Source organism: Dicentrarchus labrax, unplaced genomic scaffold (genome assembly GCF_905237075.1).
Source record: "Dicentrarchus labrax unplaced genomic scaffold, dlabrax2021, whole genome shotgun sequence".
NCBI lineage: Eukaryota > Metazoa > Chordata > Actinopteri > Moronidae > Dicentrarchus > Dicentrarchus labrax.
The window spans coordinates 30,691,010-30,712,745 of NW_026136705.1; the positions used below are offsets into that span (position 1 = coordinate 30,691,010).

General features: G+C 38.0%; 2 gene segments (V, D, J or C); both read right to left on the reverse strand.

Annotated features, from left to right (window-relative positions):
- LOC127363875 (Ig heavy chain V region 1-72-like) overlaps window positions 1-15,046 on the reverse strand; it is a 36,918-nt gene extending 21,872 nt beyond the window's left edge. The window contains 1 exon segment of the V gene segment in view: window positions 14,953-15,046. Within this exon segment, the coding sequence occupies window positions 14,953-14,992 (40 nt within the window).
- On the reverse strand, window positions 8,723-9,194 carry LOC127363895 (immunoglobulin heavy variable 3-74-like). The segment is given in 2 exon segments: window positions 8,723-9,052; window positions 9,140-9,194. Coding segments are annotated over 2 exon segments (348 nt in total).
- Window positions 15,047-21,736: the final 6,690 nt, after the last annotated feature.

A 21,736-nucleotide genomic window follows, 5' to 3' on the forward strand; every position in this document is an offset into this window, starting at 1 on the left:
ATATTATTGTTATTTTTGTAAAATGGAATGAAAATGGTGTGAAATTGAATTCAGTGATCAATTCTTCTATTAGAATGTGTTACCGGTTGGCCACATATGTTTCTAGGCATTTGTGCAGGTCTGTTGGTGGTTTGTATCACTGTGGGGTAACGTACACAGTAATACACAGCTGTGTCCTCAGGCTGCACATTCTGTCCTGTTAGAGTCACAGAGCTAGTAGTAATGTGTGTTTTGTAAAGGAACTTGTTCTTCAGAGCATTGTTTTGAGAAAAGCTACCTACACCCCACCGATGCCAAATCCATTGCATTGGTTTTCCTTCACACTGTCTGATCCAAACTGTTGCATAGCTGTTATCAGTCAAAGAATAACCAGAGACCTGACAGGTGATGGTGAAGGACTGTCCAGGCTGCACAACCATTGAGTCTGACTGGATGAGATCAATACTGTTCACACCTGTGGAAACAGAAATCAACATTATCTCCATCATTCATCTGACTATTCAGTGTTTCTAATGTGTTTATTAGTGTGAATCCACTGAAAGCTCCTCACAGGATCCAGCTGCCAGCAGCAGTATCAGAGCTACAGAGAACATGTTGATGTTGCAGCTGAACTGATGTGAGCTCTTCTGTCCTCTCACTGACACACACACACACACACACACACACACACACACACACACACACTTCACTTCCTTATAAGTAACCCTTATTTGCATATTGAATAATCTTTTATTTAAATCAGTTGAAGATGTAAACACTGTGTCGTCTCGAGAGACCAGGCAAGGTAGAGAGAATGCTTTATGTAAAAACAGTATTTTTAAGAAAGAAAGATTTACTCAAAGATAACATTTGCATCTGTGCTGTGTTACATTAAACTACTAATTAACTAACATTTATCTGCTCATTAAAAATTCTAAACACAATAGTTACCTCATATTCCAATTAGAAATATTGTGTCTAACTTTGTTTTTCAACCAGTTTATCAGTGTTTTTAGGTTATTTCTTTTCATTTAAATTTTCTTTTTTTAATGCAACACCAACCGATTAAATGGACTTTAATGTAGGATTAAGCTGTCTTCAAAATCTGTTATATTAATTTTTAAAAAGCTATTGTTTATTCAACAACAGTATTTTCTAAGTATAAGTATACGATATTTAAGAAAACATTTTAAATTTCCCAGGGAAAAGCAGATTGAGAGAATCAATGACAAATATGATATAACTAATGACATTAATTAATTAATGAATGAATTAATGGTGTTATCACGCTGATAAATACAAATTGAAAGATCAAAGGAATGATGAATGTTTAATTTAGAGCTCCTTTAAATTTGGTCCATTTGGAAGCCATCAGTCTACAGTGAGTCAAGAAAGGCTAAGATAATGTTATTGTTCTTACAGATACATTTCTGCTCAGCCTCACTAGAAGAGATGATCATCCTGATGAGAGAGCAGCTCAGTGTGGGGAGATTGATCAAGGACTCTGAATTAGGGGTTATTTTAAAAACAACTTGTACAAAGTGGTTTTATTTTCCGTCAGTGACTGTCTGTAGTGGTTTCTGTACGGCTCTGTGGCTTCCTGTGTCACTGTGGCCGTCGAGCACAATAATAAACAGCAGAGTCTTCAGTTGTCAGGCTGTTCATCTGCAGATACACCTGGTCCACGTTGTTGTCTCTGGAGATGGTGAAGCGATTCTGGACTGATGTGGAATAAGCTTTAGTGCTTCCACTCGGAGCAGAAATGTAGGCAACCCACTCCAGTCCTTTTCCTTCAGCTTGTCTGATCCAGCCGATATCAGCATCGTCATCTGATATTCCTGCATATGTACAGGTCAGTTTGTGCGATTCTCCCGGCCTCTTCACCACTGGTTCAGACTCGGCCAGAGTCTGACTGCAAACACCTGGGGAGAACAGCAGTTTGATCAGAACACAGCCAAACAGAAACCTTGACACAGAAAAAGAAGAGGGCAGAATTGTGTATTCACCAGAAATCAGTGATACCATCAGAAACAGTATACATGCTGTTAAAGTCATAGTAAAAATGTGTTGTGTGTCTGGATGATGGTTTGCTTTGTCTCCAGTTTGCAGTGAGCTAAATAATAAAGATGGAAGAGATCCAAATTTGCATTGACTCCTCCTCATGGTGCTGAAAAATAAAAAGGATAACAGTGATATTTATTGACTGAAGGGATCTGATCTACTTACTGAGGGAATACTTTTTGTTGGTTGTATAAAGATATTCATTAGAGGAGTGTTTACCCAATGTTTGCTTCTTATGTGTTTTTAATTGAAGTTTCAAGGCTGGTTGGACAAGACACAGACCATAAATGGAAACGACTGGATCCAACATTTGGTGCCAGATTCTGAGCATACAGTATGTAACATACAGACAGTAAAAGCAACATATGATTTGGATCGTATCCATCTTCCAAACCACTTGTATTCTTCATGGTCTCAGCTTTTCTTAGTGCACACTGAACAAGGCTGAAACATGTTTAGAGACACACACATTCACACATATAACACATGAAAAAGTTGGAATAGCCATTTTACCTAAATTGCATATGTTCTGACAGGGTAAGGAAGCCATCAGACTTGGATGAAAACTTTATAACATATAACATTATTATACATTCATGTTCGATAGTATCATTAACATTAACATTATTGTGATCAGCATTAAGAACACAGTCGGTCCTTGACTGCCCTCTACGGTTCTAAAGGAGGGACTGCAACTATTTTCCATTTGAACATAATGTAACTTGTGAATCCTTAAAATACAGAAAGATGGTTGTGTTTGAAGCTCTGCCATACTCTGTAAACCTGTCCTTGCCTCTCTGCTAGTACATGCTGGGATACACTCAACAGGTAAAATAAGCTGTAGAAAAAGGAAATATGGATGATTATTATTGATGATTGGCGAGGTGGTGTCCAGCAAACGATGTGGGCTTCATTGATAACTGGAAGCCTTTTTGGGGAAAACCTGGTCTGATTAGGAGAGACGGCATCCATCCCACTTTGGATGGAGCGGCTCTCTTATCTAGAAATATGGCGAAGTTTATCTCTAAAACCTGACAGTCCAGAGTTAGGACCAGGAAGCAGAGCTGCTGTCTTACACACTTCTCTGCGCTTTCTTTAGAACAGTCACCCACCCAAAACCCCATAGAGACTGTGTCTGTCCCCGACCACCGAAATTATTTAAAGAAATAAAAACAAGAGGAGTTCAACATAAAAATCTAATAAAAATTAAAACCAACTCCTCAGTAGCACAAAATAAGAGAATGAAATGTGGGCTGTTAAATATCAGGTCTCTGTCCTCTAAAGCTGTTTTAGTGAACGAATTAATATCAGATTATGATATTGATTTACTTTGTCTTATTGAGACCTGGTTGTCCCACAAGGAGTATGTTAGCCTAAATGAATCCACCCCCCCAGTCATATTAATACTCACATTCCTCGAGGCACAGGCCGAGGAGGTGGAGTAGCAGCCATATATGATTCGAGCGTTTTAATGGACCCTAAACCTAAACTAAATTATAATTCATTTGAAAGCCTTGTTCTTAGTCTTTCTCACCCAAACTGGAAAACACTGCAGCCAATTCTATTTGTTATAGTGTACCGTGCTCCTGGACCGTACTCTGATTTTATATCTGAATTTTCAGAGTTTCTATCAAGTTTAGTCATTAAATCAGATAAAGTAATTATTGTAGGTGATTTTAATATTCATGTGGATGTTGACAATGACAGCCTTAGTAATGCATTTATATCATTAATAGACTCAATTGGCTTCTGTCAGAGTGTAAATAAACCAACTCATTGTTTTAATCACACTCTTGACCTTGTTTTATCATATGGCATTGATATTGAACATTTAATAGTCTTCCCACATAATCCTTTCCTATCTGACCATTATTTAGTAACTTTTTTGTATTCATACTATTAGATTATAAGCCATTAGGCAAAACTTCCTACAGCAGATGTCTATCTGACAGTGCTGTAGCTAAATTTAAGGAGGAGATTCCTTCAGTGTTTAATTCAATGCCATGTCTGAATTTAACAGAGTCCTATAATGACTTTAGTCCCTCTGAAATTGATAATCTTGTCGATAGTGCTACAGGCTCACTACGATCAACATTAGACTCTATCGCTCCTATAAAAAGGAAATTATTAAAACATAGGAGACTAGCACCTTGGTATAACCACCAAACCCGCCAGTTAAAACAAATAGCTAGAAAATCTGAAAGGAAATGGCGCTCTTCCAAATTATCAGAATATCGCTCAATTTGGCAAGATAATCTTAAAACCTATAGAAAGGCCCTCCGTAATGCCAGAGGAGCCTATTACTCAGCACTAATAGAAGAAAATAAGAACAACCCTAGGTTCCTCTTCAGCACTGTAGCCAGGCTGACAGAGAGTCACAGCTCTATCGAGCCACATATCCCCATAAACTTAAGTAGCAATGACTTCATGAGCTTCTTCTATAATAAAATTATTACTATTAGAGAAAAAATTAATCACCAACTGCCATCAACAGTTATCAGTGGCTCTCCAAGTTCAGGGACTTCTGTCAATGTAAACTTAGATATATATTTAGACTGTTTTTCTGCTATCGATCTTCATCAGTTAACTTCAATCATTTCTTCATCGAAGCCATCAACCTGTCTATTAGACCCGATCCCAACTAGGCTGCTTAAAGAAGTTGTTCCCTTAATTGGCACTTCTTTACTGGATATGATTAATCTTTCTTTATTATCAGGATATGTACCACAGTCCTTTAAAGTAGCTGTAATTAAAACCCTTCTTAAAAAGTCCACTCTTGACCCAGGGGTTTTAGCCAACTATAGACCGATTTCTAACCTCCCCTTCCTCTCTAAGATTCTGGAGAAAGTAGTCGCCAAAGAGTTGTGTGACTTTCTACATAACAATAGTTTATTTGAGGATTTTCAGTCAGGATTTAGAGTTCATCATAGCACAGAGACAGCTCTGGTTAAAGTTAATAATGACCTTCTGACTGCTTCTGACAATGGACTTGTCTCTGTACTTGTATTATTAGATCTTAGTGCTGCATTTGACACCATTGACCATGATATTCTTTTACAGAGACTTGAGCATCAAATTGGCATTAAAGGAACTGCCCTAAGCTGGTTTAAGTCATACTTATCAGATCGTTCTCAGTTTGTACATGTTAACGATGAATCCTCCATAAATACTAAAGTTAGTCATGGAGTTCCACAAGGTTCTGTACTTGGACCAATACTATTTACTTTATATATGCTCCCTTTAGGCAACATTATTAGGAATCACTCCATTAACTTTCACTGTTATGCAGATGATACGCAGTTATATCAATCAAACCCAATGAAATTAATCAATTATCTAAATTACAAACATGTCTTAAGGACATAAAATCCTGGATGACCTGCAATTTTCTGATGTTAAACTCAGAAAAAAACGAAATTCTTGTTCTTGGCCCCAAAAACCTTAGAGACTCATTGTCTAAAGATATAGTCACTCTAGATGGCATTAACTTGGCCTCTAGCACCACTGTCAGGAATCTTGGAGTTATCTTTGATCAGGATTTGTCATTTAACTCCCACATAAAGCAGACCTCTAGGACTGCCTTCTTTCATTTACGTAATATTAGAAAAATTAGACACATACTATCACAGACAGATGCAGAAAAACTAATCCATGCATTTGTTACTTCAAGGCTGGATTACTGCAACTCTTTATTATCAGGTTGCCCCAATAAGTCCATTAAAACGCTCCAATTAATTCAGAACGCTGCAGCACGAGTACTGACAGGAACTAGAAAAAGAGATCACATCTCTCCTGTACTAGCTACTCTGCATTGGCTCCCTATAAAATGTAGAATTGAATTTAAAATCCTCCTCCTCACCTATAAAGCTCTTCATGGTCAGGCCCCTTCATATCTTAAAGAGCTCATAGTACCCTATTACCCCACTAGAACACTACGTTCTCTGAATGCGGGGCTACTTGTGGTTCCTATAGTCTCTAAAAGTAGAACAGGAGCCAGAGCCTTCAGTTACCAAGCTCCTCTCCTGTGGAACCAGCTTCCAGTTGTGGTTCGGGAGGCAGACACCCTCACCACATTCAAGAGTAGGCTTAAGACATTCCTCTTTGATAAAGCTTACAGTTAGGGCTGGATCAGGTGAGTCCTGAACCATCCCTTAGTTATGCTGCTATAGGCCTAGACTATCGGGGGATTTCCCATGGTGCACTGAGCTACTCTCTTCCTCTCTCTTTCTGCACTCATTCATGTCCCATTAATGCATGTTACTAACTCCACTTCTTCCCCGGAGTTCTTGTGCTTTCTCGTCTCGCAGGTTCTCATGGATCCTGGTGGAGCCTCCTGCCATGGTCCTGCTTGACTGCCATTGCCAATACTGTTGTTGCTGTGCACCTGTCTGTCTGTCTGTCTCTCGCTCTCTCTCTCTGCCTCTCTCTCTCTCTCTCTCTCTCTCTCTCTCTCTCTCTCTCTCTCTCTCTACCCCAACTGGTCGAGACAGACGACCACCCACCTAGAGCCGGAGGATCTGTCCTAGGTTTCTGCCTTTTAACAGGCAGTTTTTCCTTGCCCTTGTCGCCAAGTGCTTGCTCATGGTGGTACTGTTGGGTCTCTGTAATTAATGTTAAAGAGTTCGGTCTAGACCTGCTCTATTTGAAAAGTGTCCTGAGATAACTTCTGTTATGAATTGGCGCTATACAAATAAAATTGAATTGAATTGAATTGAATGATTGTGGATTATGGTTTAGCACAGATATCACATGTAATTTTCAACATGAGCAGGCGTAAGTGTATGTGTATGGTTTTTAGTACAAACTAGTGTCTATATTCCTTGAACTTCAGCATGTGTATCCATTTTCTGTACCATTCTGTATATATACAAATAAATTGAAACTAATTTCAACTTAATGGAAGTTAAACCCACAATCCTATGAGATATAGCAGTTTTTCAGTCCAGTGGGGATGAATAAAGATACGTACTGCTGCCCAACCAACTCCAGTCACTACAAACCAAGTAACTACCTGTCCAACAGAAATAAAGATACCATGGAGCCACTTTTCAGGCCCTCCAACTCCCTCAGCTCTCCCCATTGTTACAAAGCCACAGCAGTGTTGACTCTGGTTTGACCTCTTGCTTAATGCAACCTCTATTTGATCGTAGCCTCTTTTTTGTTAAATTCTGTTTCTCTTTCCTTGCTTTGTGTAGCAGTACAAGCTGTTGTAGGTATAGGTGGAACTAGAAACTTTGGCTGCACTTTCTGCCATTCTTGTGCGACTAGCTCTGTAGCTTTAGCAATATATATATATATATATATATCTGCCTGCCCTTGTGAAAACTCTGCTAATGGGCAGACACTGTACAGGCAGCCAGGTAGGAAGACAATTATTTCATTTAGCGGATTAAATTAACACATAACCCTAACCCTATGACTGACCCTGAGCAGCTGAAAGAGACAGATAGGATTTTGTACAGCTGCTCAACCAACTCCAGTCACTGTGAGTCTCGAGCACAATAATAAACAGCAGAATCTTCAGTCTTCAGACTGTTCATCTGCAGATACACCTGCTGTCTGCTGTCGTCTCTGGAGATGGTAAACCGGCCTTGAACTGACTGAGAGTAGTATTTGCTGCTACCACTACCACTATCAATCCAGGCAATCCACTCCAGTCCTTTTCCAGCAGCCTGTCTGACCCAGTTCATATAGTAGCTGCTGAATGTGAATCCAGAGGCTGTACAGGTCAATCTGTGAGATTCTCCAGGTCTTTTAACCACTGGTTCAGATTCTGTCTGAGTCTGACCATCAACACCTGTCAAGATAAAAAAAAAATGCAGTGGTCAGTTGCTTTAAGCTGGAAGCATTTTGAAAACAACTTCAGCTAAAGATCGGTGAAGATGTTCACCTGCCCAGCAGATAGTTAACAGCAGCAGTCCTGTCCTATAGTCCATCATGTTAAACTGTGTGTCCACTGTTCTCTGTCATCCTCTCTGCAGTCAGATAAGTAGAGGTGGAAGACATCTGAGTTTTGCATTGACTCCTCCTCACAGGGAGGAGAAAATTCAATCACATAATATACAAATATAGTTAGTTGATGTGGTGATAGAAGGAACAAAAATCAACTATAATAACTATAGATATAACATATCAGCTAAAGAGGAATATGTACAGTAATTTATGTGGAGAAATGTTTATACTGATCAATAGTTTAAAGTATTCAACCAAGTGAAAACTGATTTTATTTTATTTTCTGATCTAATGTTTTACAGCTTCTTTCTCTTTTCAAACTAAATTTAACAAAAAATAATTTATGATTTGTCCTTATGAATATGACATTGGCAATGTAGTGTTAAATAATGATTTGAGCAACATCCTTTATAATATCATGAAGAAAACAAATATGTAGCCTGTCACTCATATTTGGATTTATATAGGTCTCATGAAGTTGATGTAGGTTGTATCAATGTGTGAATGAATACAGTGCCTTTTAAGTTTTGTACTTTAATTAATGCTAATTACAGGAAGGTTGTCTGATTATAAAAAGCAGACGTTGCTGTGAGTCATGATAAACACTGACAAATGTTTTTTTTATTTAATAAATATATTTCAGTAATAATCAGTCATTTAGTGGTAAACTGTTGTCAAAGGGCTGACATGCTTCAGTGCTTCTCACACAGGGATCAGTGTTGTTCAGTGTTTGTGCAGCGTTGCAGTCTGGTGTGTCACTGTGGCTCTCGTGCACAATAATAAACTGCAGAGTCTTCTTGTTTCAGACTCCTCACCTCTAAGGACACAAGGTTTTTGGAGGTGTCTTTGGTGATGGAAAACTGGCCTTGGAGACTTTGGGCAAATATTGTGCCAGTTCCGCTATCAATGCGTCTGATCCATTCCAGTCCTTTCCCTGGTTTCTGACGAATCCAGTGCAGCCAAGCCAGAGTGAGTCCTTCCACTTTACAGGACAGAGTGACTGGTTCTCCAGCTCTGCTGACCACTGCCTCTGAGGAGGTGAGGGACTGACCCTGAGCAACTGAAAGAGACACAGAGTTTAGATGAGGGGGGGCCAGCAGACATCCAAAGCTCATTTTCTCCTCAGCTGCATACCGACTTCACTCACCTGAAATGAGAGCCAAGAGGAAGAGACTTTGTACAGCTGTCATGGTGGGAACTTGGCTGAGTCTGCAACTGCAAAGGTTATTATGAAGGATATATATTGTGCAGCCAGAATGGGTGGGGATTGTGTATCAGTGTGTGAATTTGCATTTTACCAGTCAGACATTTTGGAGTTACAGTGTTGATACATAAAGACTAAATCTGTGAGAGAAGGAGGAGTGCTGGACTCTGAGAGAGAAACAGAAACACCAACAATAAAGATGTTCAGTCTTTCTCCTTTTCTCAGTGTCTTCACTTCAGCGTGAACTGTCTCCTAAAAACTTATTTTGATATTTTGGCTTTCTCCTGACTGAGCGTGTTTTTTTTATATTAAGTATTAAGTATATTTCCTTCTATTATTTAACCTAATGTTATCATTATCCTTGTTTTACTGTAAGTCTTTTTGTAACATTTGAATAAATGTATGAATGCCTCTGTCCAATGCAATATACAAATAATCAAATATTGCTACTGATTATAAATCTTCATTAATATTAAAACTTTTTTCAAAGGTCAAGTGTTTAACATTTAGAAGGATCTTTTGGCAGAAATGGAATATAATATCCATAGGTGTGTTTTTATTTGTGTATAATCACCTGAAAATAAGAATTGTTGTGTTTTTCTTACCTGAGATGCCACTAAATCCCACACATTGGTCGTTTATGATGTCATTTGTGTCATGATATAAGAACAACATTTCACGCCTGAATGAATAAACAGTCGCTCCTTCAGTCTTCCAGCTGTTTATCAAAGGGTGTGAGTATAAAACTCTAGTTCAGTCCAGCGTTTGAGTGTCAGTCAGTTGAGATCAGTGAGATAAGCAGATATGAGAGTATCCTTATAGTGACAGAGGAGAGAGAAACTTGACACTGACTGCCATCGAGTGTTTTTATAACGGGAACTGCCACATTATTTTTCACTCTCATAATTGTGACTTAACCAAATCATATAAACATTAACCTTAAATCCCACTGATCCAAGAGGTAAAATTGTTGTTATATAACAAGCTTTATTCTATTATTCCAATTTGTCATGATTTTGTTAATCAATTTTTATTTATTGACTTTATTATTCATTGTATGTATTTATGTTATTTTATGTTATTTTTAATAAACTTAATTTGTGCCATGGGTTCTGATTTAAAGTATCACTTTAGTAATACCCAATATGCCAGTTAACTGTAGCTTTCCCAAAATAATAATCATCTGTTTCTTTTCAGATGACATTAACTGCATAACTAATGTTTTCAAAAGAAAGTTAACATTTTTCTGGTTGTCTCTTTTAGTGGTTTATTCTTGGCTCCCAGGGACCCCAGTCAGTATTCCTGATATGTTCGGTTGAGGGTTAATATACCTGAAATGTGTACATGTAATATTTATTTGATTCATTTTTGGACGATTTCAACCAATTGTTGTGCTACCCTTGGCTGTTTTGTGAAGAACTGATTATAAAATGTTTTATTTTTTTATGATTTATGTTGGTGCTAAGGAATAATCTTTCAGTTTTCAAAACAACAACGACAAAAGAATAAAGCCCAGTAAAGTTAAGTACTGGAGGTTTTTGTACAGCGTTGCTCCTTACTGTGTCACTGTGGCTCTCGAGCACAATGATAAACAGCAGTATCTTCAGTCTTCAGACTGTTCATCTGCAGATACAGCTGCTGTCTGCTGTTGTCTCTGGAGATAGTAAACGATAAAACAAATATACAGTGGTCAGATGCTTTAAGCTGGAAGCATTTTGAAAACAACTTCAACTAAAGATCAGTGAAGATGTTCACCTGCCCAGCAGATAGTTAACAGCAGCAGTCCTGTCCTATAGTCCATCATGTTAAACTGTGTGTCCACTGTTCTCTGTCATCCTCTCTGCAGTCAGATAAGTAGAGGTGGAAGACATCTGAGTTTTGCATTGACTCCTCCTCACAGTGTGGAACTGGATTTGACTTGGATCTCAGTTGATGTTTGGTGAAACTGCAGAATGAATGTTTACTGTACATTAGTCATTCCTCCAAGAGTCCCTCTTGCATGTTTCAGTATAATTTGTGCAAAACCTGGGTATCAATAATAGTGATAATACATTTAAGAATATTAATTAGCATTAAATACAGGAATTACATGTAACTAATTCCATAATTTATTATTTTGAGGCAGACTGAGAGGACATGTTTTGTAAAATCCGCTGTATGTTAGATATTATGTTTCTATATTATAATGAACCATGTTGTATTCCTTTCACTTTTTCAATTATTTTTATTTTGTTTTTATTTCTTTTTTTAAAACTGCTGAGAACAGTTTTCAGTCTAAAGAAATAAATTGCCCAGGCAGACATATAAACTCTGTTACCTTGTGTAAAACAAAAGTTGCAGTAAAAACTAAAAGCTTTGTCACTGTCTGCAGTCAGATAATTAAAGGTGGAAGACAACTACGTTCTGCATTGACTCGTCCTCACAGTGAGGACAGAGTTTGGTCTTTAGTTTGTTGCACTTGAGAAACGATAATATAGGAGTTGTTACATCAGCCAAATAAATATGATGCAGACAAATATGAATGTAATACTTGTTTAATTTGAATTGTCTTCAAAAGTTGAAACATTATTTTTTTTAATAATTTTTCAATAACATGAATTAAAACCAGAAACTGTCTCTGAGAAACGAATAATATATGATGGCACAATTTTAAAAATGAATTAATGTAAAGTAGAGGACTGGAACATAAAACCAGAAAATTCGATTTATGAACTCTTATGTGACTATGTTTTATCTGTATTTGTAACAGTAAAATAACTTTTTTTGGTGCCTTAAAATCTCATTTTATTTAATTCTCTGTCCATCAGGGAGTAACTGTCCAACACATACTCACTTACTGGGAGCATGGCTGATGGTGGTGACTGTATAGTTCAGTCACAACCTTAAGGAAGTTCTGACAGTTTGTTTAAAGGCACAGTTTCTGAATACTGGCTGTGTGCATTTCTCTGTGGAATGAGCTTTTTGATACTTTCACAGTATTTATACAGCACCTACCTGCTTTATAATCACACAAGAAATGGAAATCTCACTTTCCACAATATGGGACCTTTAATTATTGAAATATAAGAGAAAATGTTTCACTCCTGCCTTATAGATTAAAAGATGGGAATATTATTAACCAGTGCATTGTGGTAGATAAGTACATAAAACCATAAAAAAGAGGAAGTGACAAACCACAGCCTCAGCTGGTGCTTTCACATTGTTTGTTTCTCTGTATGTGTAGGTACGATGCCACACTGGTTTGAAGATCTCCTGCTGCCCCCTTTTGGTGACTGTAAAAGCGAGTTGTTTGAGGTTTTTGGAAAGCTTATTTGCTCACTTAGATGATTGTGGCTCCTGAACAGTAGTACACAGCAGAGTCCTCTGGCTTTAGGTTGGACAGTCTCAGATACACCATGCTGTTGCTATTATCTCTGGTGATTTCTATTCGTCCTTGCACACTGCTGGCATACATTGTTTTACTTGCATCATAGTAAATGAGCCCCATCCATTCCAGTGCTTTCCCTGCAGGCTGTCTGATCCAGTGCATTCCAGACTGACTGAAATCAAATCCAGTTCCCCTGCAGGAAAGACTGAGGGCTTCTTGAGGCTTCTTCAACACTGAAGTGGAGGGAATGGACTCGAGAGCCTGGCCATTCAAACCTACCAAAGAAACAGAGGTCAAAAGACACAAGTGAGAACGAGAGAAATAAACAGCATTAAACATTAAATGTGTGCATTCTCTGATCAGTATTCCAGCATGAAGCAACGTACAGGGCAGACAGAGTGCTGTCAGCAGTACAGACAGTTTGTCCATCATCTTGAGACTGAAGATGTGAACTCAGATGCTGCAGAAGTAAACCCTCTGAAAGCTCTGGATTTGCATTGGCAGTTTGTAAGGGAGGGGCTTATTTGTATAATAGATTTGATATATGGTATATAACACTGTGAACAGGGCCCTTTAGTAAATTTAGCTTCTGATACTTTATTTCAGTACACAGCCTTTAGAAAATCAATTCTTCTTGTAAGCTGCTCAGAGGGGAATTAATTTCAATAAGTTCATTATGACAAATCTACTGTTACAAGTTCTCTGTTTGCAATGAGGGATCAAATATGAGGATCAAATTCATGTGACATGAATTCATGATGTGTCTTGAATGTAAATTAAATCAAAATTGGAAGAGATATGTTGCAATGATATTTGATGACAGCCTGGATGACCTTCTTCAGGTCAGCAAATGAGAGAAACAGCCTGATCTTAATAATAAGTGTTTCTTCACTGTAACAGTGAACTGGTGTTGAAATCATTAGTGGTCTGAGGGCTCCTCCTCTGGTGGCTTCATGTTACAAGTGTTCAGGCACTGAGGGGTTTTTGTTCAGGTCTACTGATGGTTCGTGTTATTGTGTCTCTCTGGCACAGTAATACACAGCAGAGTCTTCAGGCTGCACATTCTGTCCGTTAAGAGTCACTGTGTTACTGGAAGAGTCTAAGTCGATACTGAACTTGTTCTTCAGTGAATCTTTGTAATATGAAGCTGAAGTATGTTTCATTCCAATCCACTCCAGTCCTTTCCCTGCAGGCTGTCTGATCCAAGCTGTGTAGTAGTCGCTAACAGAATAAGAGACCTGACAGGTGATGGTCAGACGTTGACCTGGCTGCACAGTCACAGAGGCTGGCTGTGTCAACTGTTCACACTTTACACCTGTTAAAAAATTTAATCTTTTGTAACTGGAGCTGGACTGGATATATGAAACTGGGGAATTAATGTTTAAGAGTCAACCCTCCAAGTCAGCTGTTTTGTTTGGCTAGCATGTTATAATATATATAAAATCAGTATTTTGTTGTTTTCAGTAAAAACACAACCATATTAATCTTAACAAGTTAAAGTATAAATTATCTTGTTATGAAGGCTCTGTTTCTCACACTTTGAGCATAATGGGCAGCACATGAGAACATTTACAATAATACAAATAGTCCACAGTTTTATTGTGATCACCAGCATCTGCTATATTTCTGAATTATATTGCATTTTTAAAAATATGTTTTGGATTGTGGACATTTTACCATTGTAACTATATTCTGTCAAGCTTTCTGTCTGATGAAATGTTTTCAGCTTGTTCCTCTTTTCAAACTAAAATCCTTTAATTTATGGTTTCTACTTCTGAATATGACATTGTCAATTTAATAGGATTTAACACTTGAAGGAACTCCGTCTATTACTGTTTGTTTGTTTACAGTATAGAACTATAATGTGGATGTATGAAAGTTCTTTTGTAGGTGGTGAAAGACAGATATCATTGAGATCACACTGCTGTTTGTTGTCTGGAGGTTTTTGTGCAGCTGCTCCACTGTCTTCAGTCACTGTGTCTCTTCGAGCACAGAAGTAAACAGCAGAATCTTCTGCTGTCAGGCTGTTGACCTCGAGGTACTGAGTGCTGCTGGGTACATCTTCAGTCATGATGAAACGACTTTGAAAGGAGCTGCCATAGATAGCAGAGTTTGAACCTGTGTTCATCCTCCCAATCCACTCCAGAGCTTTCCCTGGCCTCTGTCTTATCCAGTGAATATTGTAGCTTGTCATGCTATAACCAGATATGATACATGACATCTTCACTTTCTCTCCAGGTCTTTTCACCTCAGAGAGAGTCTGGTCCAGTTTGATCTCACTCCAAACTCCTGTAAGTAAAGAAATGGTGATCATCATCCAACTCATTTTGCAGGTTAGATATTTACAAAAGAGTTTGTTTTGTGTGTTTAAGCAGATTTACTATCTTACCATGAATAGTGACGATAAAGAATAAACCCCAGTAAATCATATTTTCTACACTTATAGTGATATGATTTTTTCTAAGATTTATAAAATGTCCCAGTTGTTCTGTCATAAATGATATGAGAGCTGTTAATGGTGTGAATATAAGGAAGGAAGCATTTGCATAGACCTCCCTCTGCAGGTCTAAAAAGAGAACATGGAAAGTAGATGTACATGTAGTGTTACATTTGTATGTTTTGCCTCTGCTCTGTCCTGTGTCCTGTTCCAGGTCCCGCCCCACCCTCCGACTGGTCAGGCACACCTGCAGTAGTTTAGCAATTAGACCGATTGCCTTAAAGCTGCTGCGACGGAAGAAGACGGGGCCAGTGGGCCAAACCACCAGATAGGGCTGTGTGGCGCTTGTCGCGTGTTACCATTACTCTCCCAGTGGAGGGAGAGTGTTATTCATTTATTTATTGGATCAGTGATTTGTTTAGTTTAAATGGTTTTTCACTTCCTTTCTTTTTAGTAAGTTGTTTTGTGTTAACATTTGACCTCATTTATGTTTAAATAAATAGTTGAATAGTAAAAATATTTCTGTTTACTTCCCTTCTTTAAACACCCGGTTAATTATTAATTGTTGCGCCTTTCTTCCCCTGGACCCCACAACTGAGGTCTAGCACAAAGGAAAATGTAAAAATACCAAATACCTGTCAACATTTGCATTGTAAAATACAGTAGTTGGATGCTACAGGGACAGACATTTTTCATTAATTATAGTCTTAGAATGCAATTAACATTTTATATATCTTTTTGGTCAAATTGTATATTATCGACATACTAACGGCATTTGTTCATGAAAGGACACATACAGTTGATGTTGTTGCATAATCCTGTATGATACAATAAATAATGCAATACCTCATACAGTTGTGCTCATAAGTTTACATACCCTGGCAGAATTTATGATTTCTTGGCCATTTTTCCGAGAATATGAATGATAACACAAAAACTTTTCTTTCACTCATGGTTAGTGGTTGGGTGAAGCCATTTATTATCAAACAACTGTGTTTACTCTTTTTAAATCATAATGACAACAGAAACTACCCAAATTACCCTGATCCAAAGTTTACATACCCCAGTTCTTAATATTGTTTATTGGCTCCTTTAACATCAATGACAGCTTGAAGTCTTTTGTGGTTGTTGTGGATGAGGTGCTTTATTTTCTCAGATGGTAAAGCTGCCCATTCTTCTTGGAAAAAAGCCTCCAGTTACTGTAAATTCTTGGGCTGTCTTGCATGAACTGTTTGAGATCTTCCCAGAGTGGCTCAATGATATTGAGGTCAGGAGACTGAGATGGCCACTCCAGAACCTTCACTTTTATGACAGGTCGACTTGGCCTTGTGTTTTGGATCGTTGTCATGTTGAAACGTCCAAGTACGTCCCATGTGCAGCTTCTGGGCTGATGAGCACAGGTTTTCCTCCAGTATTTTCTGATAACATGCTGCATTCATCTTGCCATCAGTTTTGACCAAGTTTCCTGTGCCTTTGTAGCTCACACATCCCCAAAACATCAGCGATCCACCTTCGTGTTTCACAGTAGGAATGGTGTACCTTTCATCATAGGCCTTGTTGACTCCTCTCCAAATGTAACGTTTATGGTTGTGGCCAAAAAGTTCCATTTTGGTCTCCAGAAGTTTTGTGGCTTGTCTCTGTGCTGTTTGGCGTATTGTAAGCAGGATGCTTTGTGGCATTTGCGTAGTAATGGCTTTCTTCTGGCGACTCGACCATGCAGCCCATTTTTCTTCAAGTGCCTCCTTATTGTGCATCTTGAAACAGCCACACTACTTTTTTCAGAGAGTCCTGTATTTCAGCTGAAGTTATTTGTGGGTTTTTCTTTGCATCCCAAACAATTTTCCTGGCAGCTGTGGCTGAAATTTTTGTTGGTCTACCTGACTGTGGTTTGGTTTCAACAGAATCCCTCATTTTCCACTTCTTAATTAGAGTTTGAACACTGCTGATTGGCATTCTCAATTCCTTGGATATCTTTTTATATCCCTTTCCTGTTTTATACAGTTCAATTACTTTTTCCCGCAGATCCTTTGACAATTCTTTTGCTTTCCCCATGACTCAGAATCCAGGAAACGTCAGTGCAGCACTGGATGAAAGATGCAAGGGTCTGTCAGGAGCTCAGAAACTCACTGACCTTTTATACACAAACACTGATTACAAGCAAACAGATCACAGGTGAGGATGGTTACCTTTAGTAGCCATTCAAACCCGTTTGTATCAACTTGTGTGCATGTTATCAGGCCAAAATCTCCAGGGTATGTAAACTTTTATTTCTGTTTCTGTTGTCATTATGATTTAAAAAGAGTAAACACAGTTGTTTGACAATAAATGGCTTCACCCAACCACTAACCATGAGTGAAAGAAAAGTTTTTCTCCAATCATTCATATTCTCTGAAAAATGGCCAGAAAAATCACAAATTCTGCCAGGGTATGTAAACTTATGAGCACAACTGTATGCTTGTATTGAGGGAAAATTACTTTAAGTTAAGACCCATGGCACAAATGAACTCAAACAGAACTCAATAAAGATTTCCATTTATTAAAACTGCAGTGTGTGATTTTGATTGGGGTCTGCACAGTATTTAAAAAAAAAACACAACTTAAAAAACAGACATAAAACAGTGATATAAAGTCATTAGGAACACATTGCTTCAGAAAGTTATGGCTGTAATCAGCAGAATGATGAAATCAATTTAAAAACTCAACAACTTCTCCCTCAGAGAGTAACTGGCCACAAATACTGATTTATACTTTAACAATGAGTGTGTGTAGTTGAGTCACATGGTTGCTGGGTATTTGTGCAGGTCTGTTGGTGGTTTGTATGACTGTGGGCTGACGTACACAGTAATACACAGCTGTGTCCTCAGGCTGCACATTCTGATCTGTAAGAGTCACTGTTCGAGCAGAAGTGTCTCTGCTGTAACTGAACTTGTTCTTCAGAGCATTGTTTTGATAAAAGCTGCCAGAGCTTCCACCCCACTGATGGGAAATCCAATCCATTGGTTTTCCTTCACACTGTCTGATCCAACCTGTTGCATAGTTGCCATCAGTCAAAGAATAACCAGAGACCTGACAGGTGATGGTCAAAGACTGTCCAGGCTGCACAACCATTGAGTCTGACTGGATGAGATCAATACTGTTCACACCTGTGGAAACAGAAATCAACATTATCTCCATCATTCATCTGACTATTCAGTGTTTCTAATGTGTTTATTAGTATGAATCCACTGAAAGCTCCTCACAGGATTCAGCTGCCAGCAGCAGTATCAGAGCTACAGAGAACATGTTGATGTTGAAGCTGAACTGATGTGAGCTCTTCTGTCCTCTCACTGACACACACACACTTCACTTCCTTAAGAGCAACACACAAGGAGGCTAATTTACATCCTGATGACAGTAAATCAGCTGACTAATGTGTATTTAAATAATTCAACATTAGGATGAAATGTTCAGGCATTTGTCGTCATCTCACACAGAGAGAAGGTGGAACTTCTTCTCTTTTCTTCATCTCTGATAATCACACTATAGACTATTGATTCACTATTGATTCCAGTTTGAAGAATTAACATCTCCATGAAGTTGTGTAAAGACTCCTGACTCTAATGACTAATGCAGCTTTGATTATGATAATGATCTATTAGTTAATTAAGTAGTCAAAGCTTTGAATTGTGTTTTGAACATTTATTTTGAAACATAGAAAACAAGAAAGTATCTTTATTATTTAAAACAGAACTTAACGTTAAAGTTGATTCATTCTTAACACATCATCTAAAACAAGTTCATTCAAAACGTTCAAATTTACACTCAGATCAACAGAATATTTATTGTTCCCAGAGCTGCAATAAAACGGTGTTTATTCTGTGAATGTGAAAATACAGAAAGAAAGTTTGGACTTGTGTGTAGTATTTATTTTAATCATAACTGGACAATGATTTCAGTAACCAGACTGTTGTGCTGTCTGGCTGTTTTGTGAGGAAGTGATTGTTACAGTAACAGATTTTAATGTGTTTAAATGGTTATTGTTGTTTGTTTAATGATTGTCAGAGTATAAAAACAATATGTTAGGATGAGGGTTAATATGACTGAAAGAAAACATGTAGTATTTTTGTGATAGTTGTGCTGCCCTTGATCATTGAGGAACTGATCATTAAAACATTTTATTTATTCAAAGGTTATTAATGTTAATAATTGTTGGTTTAATCTTTCAGTTTTCATGATTTTCTTAAAATCAAAAACAAAAGAAAAAATAACACAGTAATTGTTTGTCATAGTCCGTCAGTCCAGTGAGGATGAGTACTGTAAGTTTTTGTACCGCGTTGCTCCTTCCTGTCTCACTGTGGGTGTCGAGCACAATAATAAACAGCAGAATCTTCAGTCTTCAGACTGTTCATCAGCAGATACACCTGCTGTCTGCTGTTGTCTCTGGAGACGGTAAACCGTCCTTTAAATGACTGAGAGTAGTAGATGTAGCTATTGTCATAGTTGATTAAAGCAATCCACTCCAGTCCTTTTCCAGCAGCCTGTCTGAGCCAAGCATTTGTGTAATGGCCACCAAACCCTGAATATGTACAGGTCAATCTGTGAGATTCTCCAGGCCTTTTAACCACTGGTTCAGACTCAGTCAGTGTTTGACCCTCAGTACCTGCAGACAGTTAAACACATCATTAGTTACTGTAATGCAGCCATATTGTCTTTGTATCAGGAGGTTTGTCAGACAAACAATGATTGTTCTTACCTGCACAGTTAATAGACAGGATGAGAAAAACAACCAAATAATCCGGTCTGATCATTGTAAAAACCAGTTGTCTCTGTCCAGTCTACAGTGTGTATGATTTAGTCTCTGTCCTTCACTCTGCAACACATATGTAGAGATGGAAGAGATCAGAGTTTTGCATTGACTCCTCCTCCTCCTCACAGAGAAACACACCACATCTCACACATCTCTGAAAAACATGATTTAGATCATTTTATATTATAATGATAATTTTGAATGATTACGATGTCCATCTAGTTATTTGACCTGATGTTTATACCAAATTGTATTTATTTATATTGTTCTGCAGCATTTAGTAGTACATCCATATTCCGGGTACATCATGCATAAATATATTCCCAACACCTGCTGGTAAAAATCAATCAATAATGGGAACATTATTATCCAATTTTTATTGTAGAAAACAATATGTTAAATGTAAGACTGACAAACTGGAAGGCACAAACAACAACATCAGCTGTTGTTTTCATAGTGTGTATATGTTTGTTAGACTCTCCAGTTTGAGTTATCTGACTTTATATCTTCTGCTGCCACCTGTTGGTCTTTGTAAACAAATGTTCTGTGGAGTTTTTGTAAAGCCTCTCTGCTTCCTTTAACCACTGTGAGTGTTTGGCACAGTAATACACAGCAGAGTCCTCTGGCTTTAAGTTGGACAGTCTCAGATACACCATGCTGTTGCTATTATCTCTGGTGATTTCTACATGTCCTCGCACACTGCTGGCATATGTGTTACTACTGGCATCAGAGAGGCCTCTCCCTATCCATTCCAGTCCTTTTCCTGCAGGTTGTCTAACCCAGTGCATAGTACAGCAGTTAAATGTGAAGCCAGATCCCCTACAGGACAGACTGACAGTCTCTCCAGGCTTTTTCACTACTGTGCTGGAAGGAATGGACTCCATACTCTGACCTGTACAACCTGATGAGATGAAAGGAGAGAGGAACCACAGAAGAAAGTGAGACAGTCATCTGGGAAGTTTTCTGGTATCACTGACTGACCATCAGTCCATGTTGTCTGATAAAAGATAAAACAGCAAGAAGCAGGAGAACTCACAGGGCAGAGAGAGAGCAACCAGCAGAAGAGTGAGTGTGTTCATCATCCTGAGGCTGGAGATGTGACCTCTGATGCTCCATACAAAGTACAAGAGCAGTCAGCAGGACAGAAGTACACTGCACAGACTGAAGATTTGCATCAGGATATCATGTGGAGGGAGGAGCTCATTTACAGACTCTCTGTTAGAGTTTCATTTCATTATATCATTTATTATTTGTTAGTTTTTTAATGTAGCTGATTGTCCATCCACATAGGATACAATATCACATCCTCTTTGTTGTTCAAAAATAATGAACAAATCATGAAAATTAAATAATATGGTTTACCTGACAGTCAGCGTATTAATCTATGTGACTAAGGATGCTGGGTATTTGTGCAGTTTATTGGTGGTTTGTATGTCTGTGCAACAAGAAAAGATTTTTTCTTCACCTCAGAGGAAGTAGTCATCGTAGTGAAAACACATTAACTTGTAATTTCAGGTTTAATATATCACTGATGTTCATGTTGGAGTCTGAATCAACGTTTTAGGATTTATTTTGCCAAAAGTGCTGATGTGAAATTAACATCTGGAACCTTTTTTTCAACCTCAGTTTAAATTATTGTTACACCGAGGTTTCTCAAAGCCTTGAATCAATATTAAATATTCATTACCAAAACATAAACATCACATTATGCTTTTATAGTGAAATACAAGGGTTTGAACCAAAATCAAACAGCGTTTAAACAATCTGAAACAGCAAGAAGCAGGAGAACTCACAGGGCAGAGAGAGAGCAACCAACCAAAATCAAACAGCGTTTAAACAATCTGACTACGAGCAAAAGACATCATTAAATTACAATTCTGACTTTTAATTTTCAATATGTAGTTAAATGACCCAGAAGGTTTGTTGTCATACAATCTGACTCAAATGAGT